This window comes from Haemorhous mexicanus, chromosome 3, assembly GCF_027477595.1.
Source record: "Haemorhous mexicanus isolate bHaeMex1 chromosome 3, bHaeMex1.pri, whole genome shotgun sequence".
NCBI lineage: Eukaryota > Metazoa > Chordata > Aves > Passeriformes > Fringillidae > Haemorhous > Haemorhous mexicanus.
Genome location: NC_082343.1, coordinates 20,426,497 through 20,449,238, shown reverse-complemented (window position 1 = coordinate 20,449,238; position 22,742 = coordinate 20,426,497). Strand labels below are relative to the sequence as shown.

At 46.7% G+C, this 22,742-nt stretch overlaps 2 protein-coding genes across 2 annotated transcripts; both read left to right on the top strand.

Annotated features, from left to right (window-relative positions):
- The first annotated feature begins 735 nt into the window (after positions 1-735).
- LOC132324386 (acrosin-like) lies at positions 736-2,897 on the top strand. The gene is made up of 5 exons (XM_059840431.1): positions 736-806; positions 1,086-1,328; positions 1,630-1,895; positions 2,096-2,241; positions 2,727-2,897. Exons 1-5 carry the CDS (start codon positions 736-738, stop codon positions 2,895-2,897), a joined length of 897 nt encoding a protein of 298 aa, XP_059696414.1.
- A 4,863-nt stretch (positions 2,898-7,760) lies between these two features.
- On the top strand, positions 7,761-10,630 carry LOC132325771 (acrosin-like). Its single transcript, XM_059843343.1, has 7 exons — positions 7,761-7,831; positions 8,111-8,353; positions 8,668-8,933; positions 9,203-9,348; positions 9,824-10,085; positions 10,167-10,312; positions 10,511-10,630. Exons 1-7 carry the CDS (start codon positions 7,761-7,763, stop codon positions 10,628-10,630), a joined length of 1,254 nt encoding a protein of 417 aa, XP_059699326.1.
- The last annotated feature ends 12,112 nt before the right edge of the window (positions 10,631-22,742 follow it).

Sequence of the window (22,742 nt, the reverse complement as noted above, 5' to 3'; positions counted from 1 at the left end):
TCTTGGCTTGTCCCTTTCACTTCGCTGCTATTTTTGCTGTTTGGGTAATGATTGTCCTTGATTCTCAAGATGAAAAGAGATTGTTTTGTCTAACTACCCTGTAAAAAGATTTATTCACCACTTAATTTGAAGTTCAGAGTTACACAGCAAGGCAGCAGAGAATCAGAAAAATATAAAAGCTAAAATAGAAGGCACCAGAAACAGCAAAAAATTGCAAATGAATAAGTAAGCAGGACATCAAATCATTAGAAAATATTTTTAAAAGGATAAGATAGGCAATGCATCTAATCATTATTATAAAAGACTGCCTACAGTGATGAAGAAAGACACATCAAAAGTTACCCTAATATTTGACCATCGTCCAGGCAAGCCCATCAACTGGGGGAGCCATGGTCACTGTGTTTGAGAACAGCTTCTGAGCTGACCTCTGGAAACACGTTCAGTGCAAGCTATTCCACCATGCCCCCAAGGCAAGGTGGTCAGAGCTACATGATCACCAAGGTCCCTTCCACCCCAAACCATCCTATGGCTCCTCAATTAGATGTTGCCCCTCCCCCAGTGGGGCCTGTGCCACCGAACCCCACAGCGCCCAGAACATGGAACCCACCTCTCTGTGACATCAGCCCCGGGGCCGAGGGCACCACGGGCAGCGCTGCTGTTGCAGGCACTGCGGCTGTGGCTGTGCTGCTGCACGGAGCTCTCAGTGCTTGCAGCTGACACGTGCCTCTGGCAGCCATGAATTGGCTCAGCCTCCTCGTCCTGCTGACCGTGGCCGGGCTGGCACAGAGCATCCAGTACACCTGTGGGTAAGTGGCCCCAGGCCCTGGGAGGGAGCCATGGCAACACTTGCGGCCTTCCCTGGAGGGGACGCGCCTGTCCCCCATGGCCAGGCCACAGCTTCCCACCCACCATGGGAGGCCTCAGTTCCTTGCCAGCAGCCAGGTGCTGGCACGGACAGACACACACCCCATGGGCTTCCCTGGCCTGCTGTGTGTGCAAGCCCTTGTGGAGAGGGCAGAGGGCTGAGCTTCAGCCTGAGCCACAGCAGGCCTTGAAGCAGCATGGAAACAACTTTCTGCTTGCAGAGGGAGCTGTGGGCTCCGATTTCCGCCACCTCTCAACAGCCCCATGACTTATTCCTACGGCAACGTGGCTTATGACTCCAGCACAACACGCATCGTGGGTGGCATGGGTGCCGCAGAAGCAGAATGGCCCTGGATCGTCAGCATCCAGCACCCATGGGTTCCAGGCCTTGGACATTGGTGTGGAGGGTCCCTCATCACTGCAGACTGGGTCCTCACAGCAGCCCACTGCTTCGACAAGTTTGAGTAAGGAAGAGCAGGGAATGGGGACATCCCCACCACACCAGCAGGTGCCCTGTCAGCAGCATCACCTGCTACTCCCATGCCCTTTCCTCTCAGGCAGCCAGGCTGTCACACTGCTCAGGAGAAGCCTGGGCTCCTGCCAAGGCTTCCTAGCAGCCTCCAGCTTGACATTCCCCCAGCCTAAGACGTGCAAGGGCACTCACACCTGCCAGAGCACTGCTCCCTCTCTGCTTGCCAAGCCAAGGTCTGGCAACTGCTGGGCTGCTGTGACTCCCTCTCATCCCTCTCTCCATCTCCTTTCCAGTAACATCAGCATGGTGTATGTGTTGATTGGGGCCACCCAGTTGACTCAGCCAGGCCCTGGGGTACAAGTGCGCAATGCCAAGAAGGTGGTGGTACACCGCAACTACAAGCGTAAGGACTACAGCTACGACATTGCCCTGATGCAATTGGACCGTCCTGTCCTGTGCAGCTCCTACGTCCAGCTGGCCTGCCTGGCTGAGCCCACCCTACGAGTCTCAGACTTGAAAAACTGCTGGGTGGCTGGCTGGGGTGCCACTACTGCAAGAAGTGAGTTCCAAGAGCGACTTCTGGGCCAGCTCAGCACACTGGGGATAGGTTTTGGGCTTCCCCACAGCAGAGACCAAAGCCAGGCTGCAGAACATATCCCCCTGCACAGATGGGCCAGGCCCTAGGGAAAGGGATTTCCCGGACAGGGAAGCAGAACCCTCATGGGGCTGCTGGGAGCTTATTCCTTTCTTTGCTCACAGGTCTAGATTCAGCTGATCGCCTTCAGCAGGCCAAGGTCCGGCTCATCGATCTCCAGCTCTGCAACAGCAGTGACTGGTATGCAGGAGAAGTCCATCCCTACAACTTGTGTGCTGGTTACCCACAGGGCACCATCGACACCTGCAAGGTAGGAGCGTGCCACAAGCCACTCAGCCCCCAGCAGCACCAGCAGTCAGGGAAGCACCAGCCCAACACAGGCCCAGGCCCTGCTTTGCCTGGCCACTCCTTGACCCTCCCGGCCCCAGCTCCCCCCCGACTGCTGTGGGGGCTTCCCACACACTCCCCACCCACACCTGCCTGCCCAGGGCTCCCCTTGTGCCAAAAGCCCAGAAAGCCCAGCTAGCCCAGCTAGCGCTCCTGGCAGTGCAGAGGTCCAGGTGCCAAAGTTCCATCTTCTGCACATCCAGGCGTGCTGTGCAGATAGGACAAAGAGAGCCCTACCCTATAGGCCCCCATGCTATACACAGCCAAGCTTCTGGAGGCTCCAGCCTCTGAGCAGAGCTTTTCTCTGCCCAGAATACAGCTCTGGCAGGGGCTGTGAGAGAGAAGGAGACAGCCCCAGTGCTGGCTGGTGCCACCAACACCACCTTACTCCTCTGTGTTCTGCTGCAGGGTGACAGCGGTGGTCCTCTCATGTGCCAGGACAACAATGCTGAGTACTGGTGGGTCATTGGACTAACCAGCTTTGGGGAAGGCTGTGCCAGACCAAGGCAGCCTGGAGTCTACACCTCCGTTCAGCACTTCTATGACTGGATTGATTACAACATGCGTATAAACAGTTAAAAGTGCTCCTTGAGTAGCAGGACAGGCAGGATCCAGGGCAGGCTACAGTGCACCACAACTGTTTCCTGCTGGGGCAATGCCTGCTGATCCAAAGGCAGCCTCAGGGTCAAAAACCTGCTCTGTCCTGACCACACTCCTCTCCTCTGTGCACACACACACACTGGAGTTGATTTAGTTGTTGAAATAAAGTTACCTTTGTTCACAGAGAACCATCTTTTCAGTGCAATTGTCTTACTCCTGGGTAAGACAAGAAGTGCCATGCTCAGCACCTGCAGAATGAGCCTGGGGGCACAAAGGGACAGAGTGGCTGCAAAGAGCTCCAAAGTGCCTGGTCAGAGAGGAGAGGGCCCTGAGCCACCATGGGCTGGAGAAACCTGGTACATCAAGCCTAGCAAGAGCATAGGAAAAAAGCAGATAGCTTGGGGGGGATGCTCAAATGCACATGGGCTGCTGATTAGGGCCTGGTAAGAGCCTGGGCTAAGGGAACAGATCTGGGAAACTCCCAAGCATGACAAGGGAAACTCCTGGCTCCTGACTGGAGTGCCAGTGCCCTAAGGCAGAGCTCCCTTCACAGGCAGCAAAGGGGGATTGATGTTTGAGGTGGTCACACTTCACAGATACCCAAAGGAAGAGCTGGGGTCATTCTGGAAAGAGGAACCTGGCAGGAACAGTAGGAGAGGACACCAGGAATGCCATGGAAGGCCAAGGTGAGTGGGCCAATGCCCCCTGCAACACCAAGGCTGTTCACAGGCGTGGCCAACCTGTGAGCCAGGGGAAATGATGCCTGGGCTTGGCTCCATATTTGGGAGGAGACAAGGGCAGAGAAAGGGGGGGGTTGAGGAACATGAGAGGGCTGTATAAGTGTGGCCAGTGGAGAGAAGGAGCAATCAAAGAGCCAGCTGCAGAGACACAAACTGCAGCTTGGTGTGTTGGTTTGCCTCAGGGCTGTAGATAATCATCACAGGATGGGAAAGAATCTTCTTAACTCACTAATTAACAAATCATCTATAAACTGTACAAATTTGCACCAAATTTTAATTCCCTTTTCAATCAAACTTTGATACTGTTGGATGGGGAAGGGGGGGGATGGTAGAGGCTCCTGGAATGCCATGGGGGTAGACTTGTTGAAGGCAGTTTTCACCTGTCTTTTACTGGTGAAGGCAAGTGAACATTGACTTTCTCCATCTAATGGAATGGTTCAAATTGCCTTGGGCTGGGTCTCACTCTGCCGGCTTCACATACTCTTCTTGGCTTCAAGAGATGCCTTAAACAACCTAGAAACAAAAAAACACACTTTCCACATAGGAGGTAATATAAAGGCTCATCTTTATTGGAGGCCTCCAGTAGCAGATATGGCAAATGACCATAGAATTCCTCCCCTACATGAGGTGAGTACAGTTTTATAAGTTTAGTAAATTAGCATATTTGACAAAAATCACCAATTAGGACCACACCTGGTGAAGTAATTCCTTCATCTGTTCAACAGTCTCTAAATCCTCCTCTACCCAGATGGAAACTAAAATTTGTTTATGAAAATGGGTCTCAGCTGTTTCCAGCCTTGGTTTCCAAGAAGAACTGTAGTATACAGTAGAGATAATTCATGCTGTGTATGTATATAACATCTTGTGAGATCCAACTTATGTCTTTGACCACCCTGGCTGGGAGCAGAGTCTTATTTCTATTCAACTAGTTCCCGGAAATCGTTAAGATAATATCAAATCCGGTAAAGATTTCCCAGGAATGCCTGAGCCCTTCATGAGAACTTGCACCTGGAGAGATTAGCATCTACCAGCTCAAGCACCGGCACCACTCCCTCCCCTTACACCGTGAAAGAAGGCTATTTCGAAGAAGTCCAGACAGCCATCAGGACCTCTGGACTGGCTTTTGTATACTTCTGCATCTGTATGGTCCCAGTTCTACATGTGAAGGGACACAAAAGAACCTCCCATAATTTCTGCCTCAGGCAGAATAAACGAGATATAAGCCAGCTGCATGAAGCAGGGTGAACCGCTAAGGAGGCACTGGCACTCTGTCAGTCGAATCAAGGTTCACCCAGCGCCAACTTCCAGGGTTGACGCTGCCTTGGCTGTGGTGGTTATTCGAAAATCTATTTTTGTTGTTGATCTAATAAAACTTTGTTAATTTTTTTTTATAAATTTGGCTGCCAATTTGATAATTTATAACAAGAAACAATATAGATTTAGGGGCCTTATACTCTCAGAGCTTGGAGGTCTGAAATATGTTTTGTCCTTCAACTTAGAGAAAAGGTAGGGAAAAGTACTGGGAAAACTAACCACAGATACAACAACAGGCTACAGAGCTACAAATATATGTGTAAGGAATACAGAGAATATATAAATGAGAAAAGGCAAAAATCAGTTGAGCATCGGCAGTCCAATGGAGTTCTGTCTCACAGCAGGTGGCACTCTTCCATTTGTGTTAATCAAGACGGGCTGTGCTGAGAACAGCCATCCCCCGTCTCTACTGGTCCCTGCCACCCTGGCATAAGCTTCTTCAAATATTTCCTGAAGTAAATTTCAGGGGCTGCCTGAGTGAAAGAGTGTCAGTCAGGCCTGGGCATGCCCATTACCCTGTCCAGTGAGCAGACCAGCTTACAGTCACCCAACTTTCCTGAAACAACCTTATTGTGCTGTCTTGGTAAATTCTGCTGCCCAAACAATTTCTCCCAGTTCTGCGCAACCTCAGCCACAGACATCTCCTCACCTAAATAAACCAGGGGTATTTCCCATCACATCAAACACCTCGAGGCACGTGAAACCCCTTTCTGAAGGAGTCCCTTGTGAAGGGACTTCCACCCCCTTCTGTGTGTGCCCTGGGACGCTAGCACCCATTGTGTGGCACAAAGGTCTCCCTGTGTCTGTCTCCAAAAGACTTTGAACAGAGACTCAAGTGCCCTAGCAGAGACTCAGGGCCCCCCACCTCACACCTTACAGGAGTCTCCACAACTCCTCTGTGGCCATCTTACACTGATCATGCTGTGCACGCCTTCTCCACCTCTACCAGTGATTTCACCAAACCTGCATGAAATGCCACAAATGCACCCTTATAATTTACACAGAATCTGGACATGAAGTTGTAACACTCCCCATTTGGTTCCTTCCTGCTCTAAAGATCTCAGGTGAACTCACCAGTATCTGCTCTGAAGGATGGAGGCTCCAGCAGTACTGCCCTTGGGTCCCATCTGGGCTGCCAAAGTGCTGAGGAAACTCCCCTGTGTGACCATTCCAGAGGCACAGGTGGCTCCAACAAGCCTGTGGTTGCCCTGTTTAATTCCCTACCCACACCACTCTCACCCAGTCAGAGCAGGTTTCCATACCCATTCAGCCTCAGGATGCCCCCAGCAGACTCACAGATGTCACGTTCCATAAAGAGCCACCAGCTCCTGCTGCAGCGCTCAGTGTCCATTCAAATCTTGGCCAATGCCACAGCTCCCTATGCCCTCTCTTATGCAAAGCATGGGCAGTTCACAGCCTCTGGTCCCAGGCTGCTGCCAGCCAGAGCTCAGTCTGCAGCTGGCACTCCAGCTGCACACCCAGCTGCTCCCTGCCCCAAATGGATTCCTCAGCCACTGCCTGCCCTGGGGACTGCACAGCCTCATCCTGCAAGAAGAAGGGCCTAAAGAAAGCAGCAGAGAGCCTTCTTACAAGGGGAGGTTCTAAAAGGACAAGGGACAATGGCTTTACAGTGACAGAAGGTAGCTTTACATGAGATATTGGGAAGGAATTCTTGACTGTAAGGCTACTGAGATACTGGCATCCCAGAGCAGCTGTGGATGCCTGTTTTTCATATAACCAGGGTCAGCACAGACGACACAGACAACAACTTCAGGAATAAATGTCATTTACTGTAATTTGAAACTGCAAAGAATTGCAAATGGATAAGTAAACAGGACATAAAATCATTATCAAATATTTATAAAAGGACAAGATAGGCATTCCATCTAATCATTTTTATAATAGACTGCCTACAGTGATGAAGGAAGGCATATCACAAGTTACCCTAATCCTTGACCATCACCCATGCCTGCCCATCAACTGGGGGGGAAGCCACTGTCATAGTGAAGGACTGGGGAACCACTGACAGCAACTGGGAAATCCTGCAGGTACCTTCCCCTACAGGATGTGAGGTTTCTGACTGTCTGTGAGAGGTCACCGTTTTATACTGAGGAACAAGCAAAAATACCAAAACCTCTAGCATGGTAACATCTGGCTTCATTCTGCTACTGGGATGCTCCCAGGGCCTGGGAGGGCTCCAGGAGAAACCAACAGATTTGTCTGTGATCCCATACTCCCAAAACAAGGCCAGATGTGGCCAGATGTGGCCTTGTCCAGTTCCTACGTATGGAAAGATAAATCCATGTTTCAACCAGTGAACAGATATAGATAACATTTGTTTTGAAGGTCCATCTAGTGGCCAATCTTGGCAAAAAGGCCTGTTGTTGAGGCCTTAGTCAGGGCCTGTTGATCAGGACTTACTACCTAAATGCCCAGCCCTCAAAGTGTACAAGGACAGCTTCTGAGCCAGGCATGTACACTGTAGACAACTGGTCTAGTGCAAGCTATTCCACCATGCCCAAGGCAAGGGGGTCAGAGCTAGATGATCACCAAGGTCCCTTCCACCCCAAACCATCCTATGGCTCCTCAATTAGATGTTGCCCCTCCCCCAGTGGGGCCTGTGCCACAGAACCCCACAGCGCCCAGAACATGGAACCCACCTCTCTGTGACATCAGCCCCGGGGCCGAGGGCACCACGGGCAGCGCTGCTGTTGCAGGCACTGCGGCTGTGGCTGTGCTGCTGCACGGAGCTCTCAGTGCTTGCAGCTGACACGTGCCTCTGGCAGCCATGAATTGGCTCAGCCTCCTCGTCCTGCTGACCGTGGCCGGGCTGGCACATGGGACATGGGACAACTGTGGGTAAGTGGCCCCAGGCCCTGGGAGGGAGCCATGGCAACACTTGCGGCCTTCCCTGGAGGGGACGCGCCTGTCCCCCATGGCCAGGCCACAGCTTCCCACCCACCATGGGAAGCCTCAGTTCCTTGCCAGCAGCCAGGTGCTGGCACGGACAGACGCACACCCCATGGGCTTCCCTGGCCTGCTGTGTGTGCAAGCCCTTGTGGAGAGGGCAGAGGGCTGAGCTTCAGCCTGAGCCACAGCAGGCCATGAAGCAGCATGGAAACAACTTTCTGCTTGCAGAGGGACCTGTGGACTCCGAGCCGTGGTGTCGGACTATGGCCTCATGACGTACTACTACGGCAACATGGCTTATGAATCCGGCATGACACGCATCGTGGGTGGCGCCGGTGCCCTGCCAGGGGCCTGGCCCTGGACCGTCAGCATCCAGCACCCATGGGTTCCAGACCCAGGGCACTGGTGTGGAGGGTCCCTCATCAGCACACAGTGGGTCCTCACAGCAGCCCACTGCTTCGACAAGTTTGAGTAAGGAGGAGCAGGGAATGGGGACATCCCCACAACACCAGCAGGTGCCCTGTCAGCAGCATCACCTGCTACTCCCATGCCCTTTTTTCTCAGGCAGCCAGGCTGTCACACTGCTCAGGAGAAGCCTGGGCTCCTGCCAAGGCTTCCTAGCAGCCTCCAGTTTGACATTCCCCCAGCCTAAGACGTGCGAGGGCGCTCATACCTGCCAGAGCACTGCTCCCTCTCTGCCTTGCCAAGCCAAGGTCTGGCAACTGCTGGGCTGCTGTGGCACATGTCTCTGCTCTCTCTCATCCCTCTCTCCATCTCCTTTCCAGTAACATCAGCCTGCTGTACGTGGTGATTGGGGCCACCCAGTTGACTCAGCCGGGCCATGGGGCACAAATGCGCAGTGTCAAGCAGTTGGTGATACACCAGTACTACAACCCTGATGACATGAGCTATGACATCGCCCTGCTGCAATTGGACCATCCTGTCCAGTGCAGTCCCTACATCCAGCTGGCCTGTGTGCCCGACACCACACTGAGACTGTCAGAGCTGCAAAACTGCTGGGTGGCTGGCTGGGGTGCCACTGCTGCAAGATGTGAGTACCAAGAACAACCTCTGGGCCAGCTCAGCAGACTGAGGAGATGGTTTGGGCTTCCCCACAGCAGAGGCCAAAGCCAGGCTGCAGGACATACACCTCTGCAGAGACAGGCCTGGCCTGCTCCCCAAAGGCAGGCAGGAGGGTCACAGCGCTCCAGTGCCTCTGCAGAGGCAAAGCCAAACCCTAGGGAACAGAATGCCTTCTCAAGTCAGGAGAGGAGAATGGGCAATGTGGTGCTTAGGGCTTATTCCTTTCTCTGCTCACAGCTCAAGATTCAGCTGATCACCTCCAGGAGGCCAAGGTCCAGCTCATCGATCTCCAGCTCTGCAACAGCAGTGACTGGTACGGAGGGGAAATCCACACCCACAACCTGTGTGCTGGTTACCCGCAGGGCACCATTGACACCTGCCAGGTAGGAGCGTGCCACAAGCCACTCAGCCCCCAGCAGCACCAGCAGCCAGGGAAGCACCAGCCCAACACAGCCCAGGCCCTGCTTTGCCTGGCCACTCCTTGACCCTCCCAGCCCCAGCTCCCCCCCGACTGCTGTGGGGGCTTCCCACACACTCCCCACCCACACCTGCCTGCCCAGGGCTCCCCTTGTGCCAAAAGCCCAGAAAGCCCAGCTAGCGCTCCTGGCAGTGCAGAGGTCCAGGTGCCAAAGTTCCATCTTCTGCACATCCAGGAGTGCTGTGCAGGAACAGCAGAGAGAGCCCTACCCTACAAGAACACAACTGATTCACAGCCAAGCTTCTGGGGGCTCTAGCCTCTGAGAAGAGCTTTTCTCTGCCCAGAATACAGCTCTGGCAGGGGCTGTGAGAGAGAAGGAGACAGCCCCAGTGCTGGCTGGTGCCACCAACACCACCTTACTCCTCTGTGTTCTGCTGCAGGGTGACAGCGGTGGTCCTCTCATGTGCCAGGACAACAATGCTGACTACTGGTGGGTTGTCGGAATAACCAGCTGGGGGAAAGGCTGTGCCAGACCAAGGCGGCCTGGAGTCTACACCTCCACTAAGTACTTCTATGACTGGATCCTGGTCCACACAGGCGCAAGCACGCTTGGAAGGGGTTCTCCAGCATCACAAACCTGGAGTCATTTTACGACAGTTCCCCCACCAACTCTGAAACCATGGCCAATACGTCCCATTCCCAGTCTTAAGCCATGGCCGACACGTCCCATTCCCACTGTTAAGCCATGGTCAACAATACTTCCCACTTTTAATCCATGGCCAGCACAACCCCCTACTCCTAGGCCATGGCCAACACCCCTTCCCACTCATAAGCCATGGCCAACACCCCTTCCCACTCATAAGCCATGGCCAACACCCCTTCCCACTCATAAGCCATGGCCAACACCCCTTCCTACTCATAAGCCATGGCCAACACTGCCTCCCACACCTCAGCCATTGCCAACACCACTTCCCACTCCTAAGCCGTGGCCAACACCACTTCCCACTCCTAAGCCATGGCCAACACCCTCTCCCACTCCTAAGCCATGGCCAACACAACCCCCCACTTATAAGCCATTGCCGACACCAGTCCCCTCTCAAAAGCCTTGGCCAACAGCACCCTCCACTCCAAAGCCAACACCATCAGGTGAGGCTAGCTCCTGCCCATTTCCACTCAACAAGCTGGTAGACTTCTTTACTAAGGTGAAGAAGCTCCTTCATCAGGTCCTTGGAGAAAACATAGCTTGAGCATCAGAACAGGCAGGATCCAGGGCACACTGCAGTTCACTGCAACCATTTCCTGCTGGGGCAATGCCTGCTGATCCAAAGGCAGCCTCAGGGTCAAAAACCTGCTCTGTCCTGACCACACTCCTCTCCTGTGTGCAGGCAAACACTGGAGTTGATTTAATTGTTGAAATAAAACTACCTATGCTCAAAGTGAATCAGCTTTTCAATGCAATTCCAACTCCTGGGCAAGACCCATTGGACACAAAGGGAAAGAGTGGCTCCAAAGAGCTGCAAAGTGCCTGGTCAGCGAGGAAAGTGCTCTGAGCCACCATGGGCTGGAGGAACCTGGTACATCAAGCCTAGCAAGAGCATAGGAAAATATTTTTGTTAATGATTCAGTATTGGTTTGAAACTCCTAGGAGGTATTACTGCCTCACTGTACTGAAGATAAATTCTTCCCATAGTAACCATTTGTGAGAAGTGTTGATTTTTTTACAACACTGACACTTCTCTCTTATGTCATTTCCCCCTCTCCTCAGTGGCAAAATAGGCATTGGGCTTTGCAGTACAGATACTAATGCTATTACTTTTATTTTTTCATTTATCTTGTCAAATTTTCACATTTCACCAGTGTCCAAAATGTGCTTTATTCTCTTAAAATCCTAATAGAAGAGGAAACTTAGGGGAGGGAGTTCAAAATCCCCCACACAGAGCACAGCTTGAGCTGTGACATTCATAAGCACAAGCAAACCTAAATTTCCATACCTTGTGGTCATTTGGGGCTGAGGAAAGCTGAGGGTTCCCATGTCCAAGCTGGTTGCAGCCAGCCCTTATATCTACTCTAAATCTACGGTTTCCATTTAAAACCATTCCCCCAGCCCTATACAGAACCTACTAAGTTTAAACAAAGTAAACCAATCCTGTTACACCCTTAATCAATAGCCTGCTGAAACACACTTGCATTCAGTGGAAGTCACCCTTTGCATTATGCCTAGCACCAAAAATGCCACCAGAGGAAAAGGAAAAAAAAAATATTATGCCATGTATTATTTATGCCAGTGCACAAATTCCACCTGTCCTCCATCTCAAGAAGTACTACAATCCAAAACACTTTCCTGCCCCCATGTATTTAAAGCCCATGTCCACTCCCCACAATACTGCATCCCCCAGTAAACACTTCCGGCCTCCCCATCCAAATCACTGACAACTCACACAAGAGTAATTCAATCTATGCTAATTTTCCAATTAATTCAGTATTCTTCTCTCCAACATTCTAACCCCAGCTGACATGAAAAGCAGGCACCCATTTGTACACTGAGATGGTAGAACAGCTGAATGCTTAATGACCTAAGTAGCTCAATTCACTGATGATTATTAAATCCTAAAAAGGTTTCCAAAGTGAAAGGTTTCCAAAGTGAACTGTAGGGAGTTCCCCACCACACAAGCTAAATGTGAGACCATGAGCTTTATTTTAGAATTAGTGGAAAAACTTGCTAATGTTTAATTTTCTTCAAGGGAAATCAATGGTTTCAACAGACTCTAAAAATGCTTTGTTAAAAAATCTTTTTAGTCATGCCTTACTCAGCTAACACAGCCCAAACTGAGTCTGTCCCCTGGAGCCTTTCCAGCTACTCACATGGCTGCTCTGCCAAACTGCCCTGTCTTGAGCCTGATATTTTCAAATCTGGTCCTTTCAATACTCCAGTCATCTGAGTGCAATGAAACCTTCAAAGACTGGATTTTCACCTGTGCTCAGAAATTAATTGCAGCTTTTCATCCTCAACCCTGCAAAGCAACACTCTTGCTCAATTAGAATATTTACCAAGAACTCATATATATAAAAAATGTGGAACCGAGCTGATTTTTTTGCTTGGAACCAAAACTTCACCTGTGCTTCAAAAATCCCCACAAAAGCTCCACTTTATGGCAACCTTGAGAGCATTTGATGAGTACATTGTTGACATTTTAGAAAGCAGGGCAGAGTTTTGTGATTGCCTATTACAAGGTTACATTGCAGCCCTAGTTCTGCCAGGGTATAACCTATAATTAAAAAAAAAAATAAAAACAGTAACCCAACAAAAGCTCTCAACCATGGGGAAACCCTGTGGTGATGTATTTTGAGGTGGTCTGTGCGTTCTTTGGGTCATTGGATTCAACTGCCAGCCTAAGAGTATGTTTGAGGCATATAACAGCACTCCCCAGAAATCCATGATCTGTCAGGTCTGATTGTTTACACCATCCACATAATTGCATAAATTGCTTTCACTTTCTGTTCACTATATACAACTCAAAACAATCAAAGAACAGAGTTTGGGCATCATTAGCCCATATAACCTATTCCTTAGCACAAACATGTAATTACATTAATTAACATATTACTGCTGATTACTTAGGGCTTATATCATATAAGGGTAATGAATTCTATAATGGTTCGTGTTTGGAAGGAACTTTCAAGATCATCCTCTTCCAACCCCTGACATGGGCAGGGGCACATTCATTACACTAGGTCGTTCAGAGCCCCATCCAACTTAGTCTTGAACACTTCCAGGGATGAGGCATCCATTCTCATCCACATCCATTCTCTTGAAAAGCTGTTCCAGTGCCTCACCACACACCCTCACAGTAAAAATTTTTTTTCCTAATAGCTTATCTAAAACTACTCTATTTTAGTTTGTAGCCATTCCCCCTTTTCCTGTCACTACATTCTCTTGTAAATGATCTCTCTCTATCCTTCTTGTAGGCTCCCTTCAGGTACTGGAAAGCCACTGAAGTTTGCAAAAATAGATTGCATAGAAGTCAATTTTATAAGTCTTCAGATAAGCAGGCAATGCACTGTAAACTTCACTAGTTTTCATTTTACCTGTTCAAGACAGGACACTAGACTTTATTTTCCCTGGATTTGAGTCCCAAACACAAAATCAACTTGTGCCAATGAATTCTGCAAGAACCTGATCCAGTTCCTTCTAGTAAAAGTCGCTACTAAACTTGCACCTTTACTAACAGAACAAAAATATGCAGCAAAACAAAAAAGTCTCCTCACATGACAGAGGAACCTCTACAAAACCAACAATGTAAGCCACGTTCTACCTGAAAGAATCACTGCAAGATGCCCCTGTCCAGAGACAGAGGGAAGAGGTCACTCGTTATCCTGCCAGAGTAAAAGACACTGCTGTCCGAACTCACACTGTTTTGCTCTCAGTGGCATGGAATGTCCTCTACAGTGTTTCTATAAGAAGCTGAATTCAGCATAATGTCTGCAAAAATTATTCCCATGAAGTAAAACAGTCATGAGAATCCTTTTGTTTCCATTGCACCTTGGAAAAATCTACAGACTAGGAGAGGAAAAAATCACAACTCGCATAGAAGCATCCTCTCTGCAAAGATGAGTGGAGAACTCCAACAGCATCACTCACTGGAACTGCACTCTTACCAGTGTGTTGAAGTCAGAACTTGATGGAATACTTTTGTAGTTTTTTGCAGAACAAGTTTTTTTCCAAAAACACTTTTTTTTCTAATGCAATAGCAGTTTAAATAAGTGATCCAGACATTTATGCTGTGATTAATACCCACAAAGAGTTGATTCCATACATTTCAGTGACTCCATAGTCACAAACATGCCAAACTCCTTTAGCTCAGACATGATTTTAACCCAAACTAATACTAACCTTGCATATGACATCAAGCTGTTGTCAGAGCTTCAGGCATCTCTATTCTGAAGCATTTAATATTCAATACCTAAGAGTGGAACTCTTCATGCTACCCACAAGGGCAGAACTGTTCCACTCAAAACCATGCTGACCTCTCTCTTTGAAGTTGCTTTACAATTTCTGGAAACTCAAGGCTTTGTAATGAAATTAAGTCACCACACAGCCTCAGGCTGGTGACGAGGTACAAGGTACTCTCTTTATTTTATGCCCTCCTCTCTTTTACTTTTTCTATCTGTATGCCCCCCAAGTAGACATTAATTTTCATTGACAACTTCTAGTTTTTGAATATAAAAGAAAGAGCATTTCTATGTCAGCTCCCAAAAGAGACAGACACTCTCCAATGAGAAAGCACAATAACATATCTGGAGATCCGAAGCATTTTTGGATTATACTTGAAGACTTCAATATAGTTCCAAGAACAGATCTGTTCTACCAAAGCTTCACGGAGCAGCAGCATGGACAAGCATGATTCACAAGTGGCACAACTTATCAGCACACACCTTCTGTGTAGCCACACACAAGGGGATGAAATTGCCACTGGCTGCCTGACAAGTGCACAAACACCTTCTCACATCTCAACTCTGAAAGCAGAGATGTTTGAAAATGAAAACATTTTAAATTCTGACTTGAAAAGAGCTGTTAGCAACGTGGCTCAGACAAGAACAGCTCAAGAGGTCTGCCCTTGGCCAGGCACCAAGCTGGGTAAAGGCAAGAATTTGCACCAGGTCAGGAAAAGGGCGGGTTTTGTGGCTCACCTGGTGGAGGAGGCTCCACTGTTTGCTTAGGACACCCCAGCAAGTGGGAGGCACAGAGCAGCTGTGGGCTGGAGGACCTGGGAAGGGAAGAACTTGAGTTAGACATAGGAGATGCTGAAGGGAGATAAAGGACAAATCCAAAAGGAGCCAGATTTTGGTATCATAACTGTCTACAGCCATGTCTTCTTCCAGTGAGCCAAGCAAGGGTCTGCAACAGGAGCTGTGATCCAGCGGTGGCATTAGGGTCACCTGGATGTTTATCCAAAAGTTGTCAGATTTATTCTTACACAAGGGAACACTTGGTGCAACACAGGGTTACACTGTTGATCCTTCAGGAAAGTGTGGAGTGATATAACGCCAGGTCATACAGGGAGGAACCTGCTGCTGCCACAAAGGCTTTTCACAGTAACAGCTACAAGAAAATGTTAACTACAAATTGTTTTTTCAATGCAGGTACAGTTAATTAACAGATGCCTTCGGCCTCCATCAGACATTGTCCAGGAATGTCACACATTCCAAACTCAGGCAGAACACACCCCTGTGTAAGGGGGAACAGCAAGCTCCATGTTTTATGCCCTGCTCTTAAGAGGCGCTGTGAGTAATGACAGTGGACCAGGAGTAAAGACGATGGACCAGAAGAAGGTAGCACGTACAATTAGAGCACAAATCCTGGCTTTTTTTCCTGGTAGGAAATTCTTTGAATCTCTTGGAAATATTTTTGAATTCTCAAAAAATTGAAAAGTTGTTTCCATAAAAAGATTGAATGCTTTCATCTTAAGGAAGAAATCACAAGGGTTTATTTTCCTCTGATCATTCAGAAGGTGCTTTATAAATAGTTTATTCTTTTTCTCTCCCAAGGAGATGATAATACGTAAAAAACCAATCTTATTATTTCAATGAAAAAAATCTAAATAAAACTGCTTTAAAGTGTGTTGCAGAAATCACTGAATGAGCATTCTGGCGATGTTTACCACGTCTCACAATAACTACCTTAAAATCTTATTTCAGTGGTAATTTTAGCTTAGGAAAATACAGCTGTCTCTTTCATTGTTTGGGGTTTTTTTCCCCCCTAACACTGTGCAACTTTTTCATTTGTTCCCTTCTTAGCCTTCCCGCTCTGCCAAGCAGGACCACCAGTTAATTTTCCAAGTCCCCACTAGAGGGATCATTTCCATAGGGCTCAGAGGCACGGAAGGCAAACCTCTTCATCAGCATCCACATCCCTGTCAGTCCAACCACCACACTGGAGCCCCCATGTGCCTTTGGGCTGTTGAGGGGTAGTTATGGTTTGCAAATAGCTCAGTTACCTGATACGTATTTATTGCCTGGTTTATGAGAGGAAATTATTCGACTGAGTCCTTCAAGGTATTTTACATCTGCAATTAAAATTGACATCAGAATAAAAGACTGATACAAGCTGGCATTGAAACACAGTTAAATGAGGTGGGATAAAAATAGGTATTTACAGCCCACTGAAATAAATTGAAGGCTTGAGTGAAAACTCACTGAACAAGCAGTAGCTCTTCATCTTGTAAAATTTCCAGTCTCCTTCAAGAAATGTAAAATGCAAAAATTAGTCTCAGAGTCGAACAATGGAATAAAGATTTTGCTGTCTGGAGATTAAAGTGGCCTTAAGGATCTTATCCACCTCTGGGTGCAGGCAGCACTGTGCCCTTGGAGTTCACAGCCCTGCTTGTACAAACCTCAGTGCCAGCCACAGGCATGAAATCATGGCAAGTCTCCTCTTGTTGCGGGGGTTTATTAAATTGCCCACCTAATAAACCCATGGGTGGTTTCAGCTTTCATTTGGGAGAAAAGATGTTTCTAACGCTTCTGGTAGTGCACAAAACCAACCGAAAAAGCTGAAGTAATCACATCACTGAATTATAGAATCATTCAGCTTGGAAAAGACTTTTAAGATCATTGAGTTCAGCTGTAAACCTAACTCTGCCAGGTCCACCACTAAATCTTATCCCTAAGTGCCACATCTACATATCCTGGAGGTTAAGGGATCCTTTCCCCTTTACTGTGACTATCCAGCCTTGCAGTGCTCACAACATACCCCAGTATGCAGTACCTCAAGCTCCTAGCAAAGCCTGTGTAGTCTCAAAACAACACCTTTAAAAAATGAGACTAATGAAAGTGATGCACGAAAAAAAAGAAATCGAAGGCAGATAAAGACTCAAGTCAAGAATAGTTTTCTCTGCAAGGTGTGAAATACCAGGCACTCTAAAACATCTACTAGCAACTTTGCTATTGTTACTGATTTTTCAGGAGCTGTGCTCAGAACCTTTGGTGAAAAGCAACTCTAAAATGAGGCAAAAAGACCAGTTGTAAGAACTGGTATTGGCCCTGGAGCAAATGATTTCTTGTTTGTCCATACAGGGAGAGGTTGATCTCATTCAGGGCAATGAGAAATGCCCCAACAGGAGGCAGGAATGGGTCAAATGGATGTTGACAGTGCCCCAGAGGTGATCTCTGGCCTAGGCAGACAAAATGAGCCTGTGGACGCAGATAGCCCAGAGGTGGGTGCCTTCGTTCAAGGTGAGCACTGAATGGGCATTGCTTGCAAAAAAACTGTTTGTGTCAAGGGCATACAACCATTTATAGCATCCAGAGATTAATGGAGTTCAGGGTATACAGTCCATCTTTACATACACAGAGCAAATTCTTAAAGGGCTGTTAACCACTTCATAAGTGAACTCAAATCATGCGGTGAACCCAACTGCCGGCAGGAAAGGCTGATAGCAGAGCAGCAAACTCAGTGCCCCCAGATTGCTCCAATAACTGGCACAAATGGGCTCCAGGATCTGCGTCATGGGTCTGAATGGAACTGCAGAGGGGTTGTCATGACATCTTGCTGTTTGGTAGAAAAGTGTCTCATTCTTCCTCTGTTTTATTGGTCTTTTTCAGCAAAAAACTTTTTTTTTTTTTTAAAGGCTCTGCAGCATTGACTTCCAGTTGCAAATCCCTACCCCACATCTCCTGGCTATAGCAAAGTAATTTTCCATTTTTCCTCGGCATTTATCTCAAGTAAGGAATGCTTTCTGTAAGGGAAATCACTTCCACTTCAGATTGTCCCTGATACTGTGCTAGAGAAAACTAACAGAGAGAATGGTCTCGCAGTGGTCAAAAGAAGAGCCTCCAAGGAAGACTCAGAAGCATTGCTTTGTTCTGCAATCAGAAGATGTATGTAACTTGTCCAGGACATTCCACTCCTTGCAGGGAAAAGAGGTCATATTTTATGACTGGTCAGTGACACCTCAATAACCTATAAAGAAAATCAGATATGTCCATTGCAGAGGAGAAAGTGCAATGGAAAATTCTTGTGTATTACAGTTATGAGAGTTATTGGGTTCAAACTGTTAATTATCCTGTGTAAACTTCCCTAGTTTCCATGTCACTTCCTCTTATTAAAAATGCTTCAAATGTTATAATGTGAACACCTGTGTCACAGGCATTGCTACCTTTATGCCTGCATGCAACAATGATAACTAATCTGTAATTTTCTAGAGCAGAAAATGAATTAGGACTGTCATGCATATCAGGGCACAAAATTAATTTCAACACACTGGAAGAAAATATATTTGAAATACCCATAATTAAATGAACTGGGGGGGGGGGGGGGGGGTGAATGTCTGGTTTATTTTCTAACTTATAATTGTGTTTGACCTTTAGAACAGCCAAGTTTTCTCCCAGCTCAGAGGTAGGCAGCCCTAAAGCAGAGGAATATTCAGCAAAGAATTTCAGAAAGTTTTTTGGGAAGGGTTTCAGATGAAGGAAAATGAATAGACTTTAGCTAATATTTCTTATACCTCTTCCTTAAATAATTCCCAGACTTTGAAATACTTTTTTTCTACTCTATCCTGCTTTCTAATACTTACACCTTTGCTTTAGAGTGAGACAGGCACTGATCTCTTCTCTGTGGTGACCAGTGACAGGACCTGAAGGAACGGACTGAAGTTGCGTCAAAGGAGGTTTGAGTTGGATATGAGAAAAAGGTTCTTTACTCAAAGGGTGTTTAGGCACCAGAACAGGCTTCCTGGGAAAGCAGTCACAGCACCGAGCCTGACAGAACTCAAGATTTGTTTGGATAGTAGCAGGGGTATTTTTGGGCAGGGCCAGAACTTGGAAGATACCTGTGGGTCCTTCTTACCCAAGATGTTCCATGGTTCTATGACCTGGAATATTTTACCACTTTTACTGTGTAAAAACTTTAACTTTCTCTGGAAGCTTGTTTTTCCAGTCTTCCCTGCACATTGATCTTAACTCCATCATCACTATGTCCCATTAATCTGCTGATAATTAGTGATCTTAAAATGCAGCAATCAAATAAAAAATAGCCTTCCTAGGACTATTTGCATCTCCCAGATTGTATTCATATCATGCAGAAATGTATCTTGAAAATCCTTTAACTCCACACTCACCAAAGTTTAGTGGTAAATGGGCAGATATCTGAAAAAACCCTTTTCCCTTCAGCAAAGAAGAAATGTGCTCTTTCAGGCAATCCTCTTTGAGACAGAGATCTAATTTAAGAAAGACCACCTTAACTTATGATTTTCAGACCTGACATTTGTTGTGTTCATCTCAGGTACTTGCAGCACTAGTTTTCTCCTAATAAGTACTATTTTAACACCACCTGTTTTCAGCATTGCCCACTAATAACCAGAATGTTTTATAAAATACATTATTAAGTAATCTTGTAGACTTGTGCTTGCTAGGTACTGTTTATAATGCTGTAATAAATACCTAAAGGACATTCTTTCTGCAGCAGAAATTTCACTAACTAGATTTAAAAATCATATTTTGGAGGAAAGGGAAGTGAAGATCAGTACTGTTTAGAGATCTTCCCTGACATACTTCTTTAAGCCTTGCTTCATACTTCACCTGAAGGATGGCCCTCATTGGTTTATTCTTTATAATTTCCGTGTCTGAGGGATACTATGACACAATGTACCAGTCAGCCTAAGACAACTAGCACCAGTCTCCCCTACGCTCTTTCATCTGCTTTTATCTAAAAACATCTTGAAATATTTGGGTTTATTATATTGGGATTGTTTTTACTGAGCACACATAGGTGCTGTTTTGGAAGGGGGTCTTAGCACACATTACCCTGAACAAATTGAACAAACGCATCCCCTGCAATATTGACTTAAACAAAAGGATGAGTCAGAAGTCCAGCAAGAGGTCACTCCCACATCCAAAAAACCTGTAAAGCTACCTGCCAGTCCCTGTGAAAGCAATGTGTGACTCCCTACAGGAACCTAAAGGAACTTGGATCATCAACAAGCTGAATTCAACCGCTGTTAGCAAAGACCTGTGTAACAGAAGTACTGCAGATGGCAATGTGACACAAGTGACAATTTAGCCTGCAGCACCTCGAGAAAAGAGATGAAAATGAAGAGCAAGCAGGAAATACTATGAGGCCATGCCTGCCCTGGCAGAGGGACAGCAGCTAGCACAGTTCCAGGTACCTCACAACCTGCTACACACTGCAGCTCCTCCTGGCAGTGCTGGAGGAACAGCAGTGGTACCAACAGTGCAGCATTGCCTGTCTCACTCTGTATGCAGTTTGTGTAGAAGAGTAGAGAACCAAGGAGGGGCAATGAGGAAAGAAAATGCTGGTTCTAAATAAGTTCAGTATGCTTTTGTTTGCAAAGCATTGGTAGTTTAAAAATTGTGGATTTCCTGAAGCAACTCTCATAGAGTGATTTTCTGAAAAACAGCTTTCTTCCAGCTTTGGAAGGCATGAATTAGTGGCAAAATGGAGCCTCACTGGCAGCATGATTCATCTCACCTTTGATCACCACTTTCTGTCTCTTCTATGAATCATTATTACAAATTATTATTGACTCAGGAACGAACCCTTTGTTGATACTAAAATTCCACGTGTCATCAAAAGCTTTAACTTTGACCATGATCCAGTACCTAGTAAGCTCACTAGGATTTTAAATCTATTGCACTTCAGACTAAACTTGTTACTGAGAATTCAAGATACCATGGCCCAGACCCTACCTTGATTTATTTCAGGACTAATCAGGATAAATTCCATTTGCAACATCAATATGAAACCAGAGCAAGTGAAAGATTTAAGTCAGTACAGTATTTATCAGGCTTGCATCTCCAGTTTATGTCAAGGCATAGAGAGCAACACTTAGAGCCAGGATCTTACATAATGGCTCTGGAGATTATGCTGATCTTCAGTCTAAAGCTGAAGTCTGACTTTCTACCATTTCATATGAATTCCCCTTTGATTTCTCTGTTTTACTGACATTTCACCTCCCCCTGCAGGATTTTGGACATAGGTGGGGGATGGGGACAAAAGACAGCAGTCACTCTCCATTCCTCAGAAATAAACCCAAAGTCTAAGCAGGCCACTTTTAATGTCTCTCAAGCAAGCACTGAAGTGGACCCTGCTTAGTTACATCAGGCCCAGAGAGATGCATGTCCAGCCAAAGATAGGCTGCACTAAGATAACAGCCATTTGCTCATTTGGATTTTTCCTGTTGAACAAAAACTCAAGTGTGATTTGGTTTACATTAAGTTACCTTATTCCATTCTGAGATGCAAGTGTCAGACTGCACCTGTAGGGGAGGGCAGCTCATCAGGGTCATGCTTTTTAAGGATCACACAAGACATGCCAGGGAACTACCATGTAAATGTATGGTTCTCTCACTACTGAACACTTTCTGATCCCTGGGCAATGTAATAGAGGAGGTGGCTAAGTAGCTAATTAATTGCTCACTAAGAAACCCACATAGCTTAAAATAAATACTTAAGTTGTTCTGAGTACAGCTTACAGAAAGGAGATTTCTGGCTGCACAGTGTGATAAGCAGATAAGAAACAAAGGGTGTACTTCAGGCAGATAATAAATTCCTCATAGCACAGACCCCTGCTCCCATGCAACTCCAGTTCAGCACAATTTCCATAAAAGTAAAGGTCATTACTTTTCATGTAGGACTTTATGAAATATTTCTTGGAAAGCATTAACTGAATTATATTGCCAGCCTAAGACCTACAAAAGGATATTGGCCCTTGGCTGCCGCAAGCCTGTGACCAAGGACCAAATAACTTCCTTTCTGAATCCACAGGTGAAGCAATAAGCATCAGGACTGGGAACCAGTCTGAACATTCCTTTCAATGCTGTAGACTCATTAACTTCTTAGCCTCTTTATTAAACCTAAGCTGTTTATAGAACCACTGAAATTAATGAGTCTGCTGATTAAAATAAACAACATGCATAAATCCCAATGTACTAACTCATAATTGGATTCAGCATCACTAAATCTGAAGTCAAGACAAAGCAACCAAGAAACAACATGCTCCTGACACCCCTTTCATTATAGCTAGCTTGGCTAACCACATCAAACACCATTAAAAAGCAAAACTCGCATCAAAAATTCTCAAATCAACTAGAAGTGGGAGAATTTGGTCTACATTATAAACTCTTCAGGCTCAGAACCACCAACTCATTTTATGTTACTAGCACATCTGACCTTCATTCTCAGATGCTCTTCTAATATAGAAACAATATCAATATTTAGAGCAATAAATTTCACTGTATTTCTATATAGATTAACGTTTCTAAGCATTTACCCCTTAGTGTGTGAACAAACAAGACTTCAGAGAGTTCCTTTACAATGCCCAGCTGGGCAAACAAAATTCAGCCT

Coding starts and splice junctions, on each gene's coding strand:
- LOC132324386 (XM_059840431.1), top strand. CDS start 736: ATGAATTGGCTCAGCCTCCTCGTCCTGCTGACCGTGGCCGGGCTGGCA. Junction 1,329..1,629: donor CACTGCTTCGACAAGTTTGA/GTAAGGAAGAGC, acceptor TCTCCTTTCCAG/TAACATCAGCATGGTGTATG. Junction 1,896..2,095: donor GGGTGCCACTACTGCAAGAA/GTGAGTTCCAAG, acceptor CTTTGCTCACAG/GTCTAGATTCAGCTGATCGC.
- LOC132325771 (XM_059843343.1), top strand. CDS start 7,761: ATGAATTGGCTCAGCCTCCTCGTCCTGCTGACCGTGGCCGGGCTGGCA. Junction 8,934..9,202: donor GGGTGCCACTGCTGCAAGAT/GTGAGTACCAAG, acceptor CTCTGCTCACAG/CTCAAGATTCAGCTGATCAC. Junction 10,313..10,510: donor TTCCTACTCATAAGCCATGG/CCAACACTGCCT, acceptor GCACCCTCCACT/CCAAAGCCAACACCATCAGG.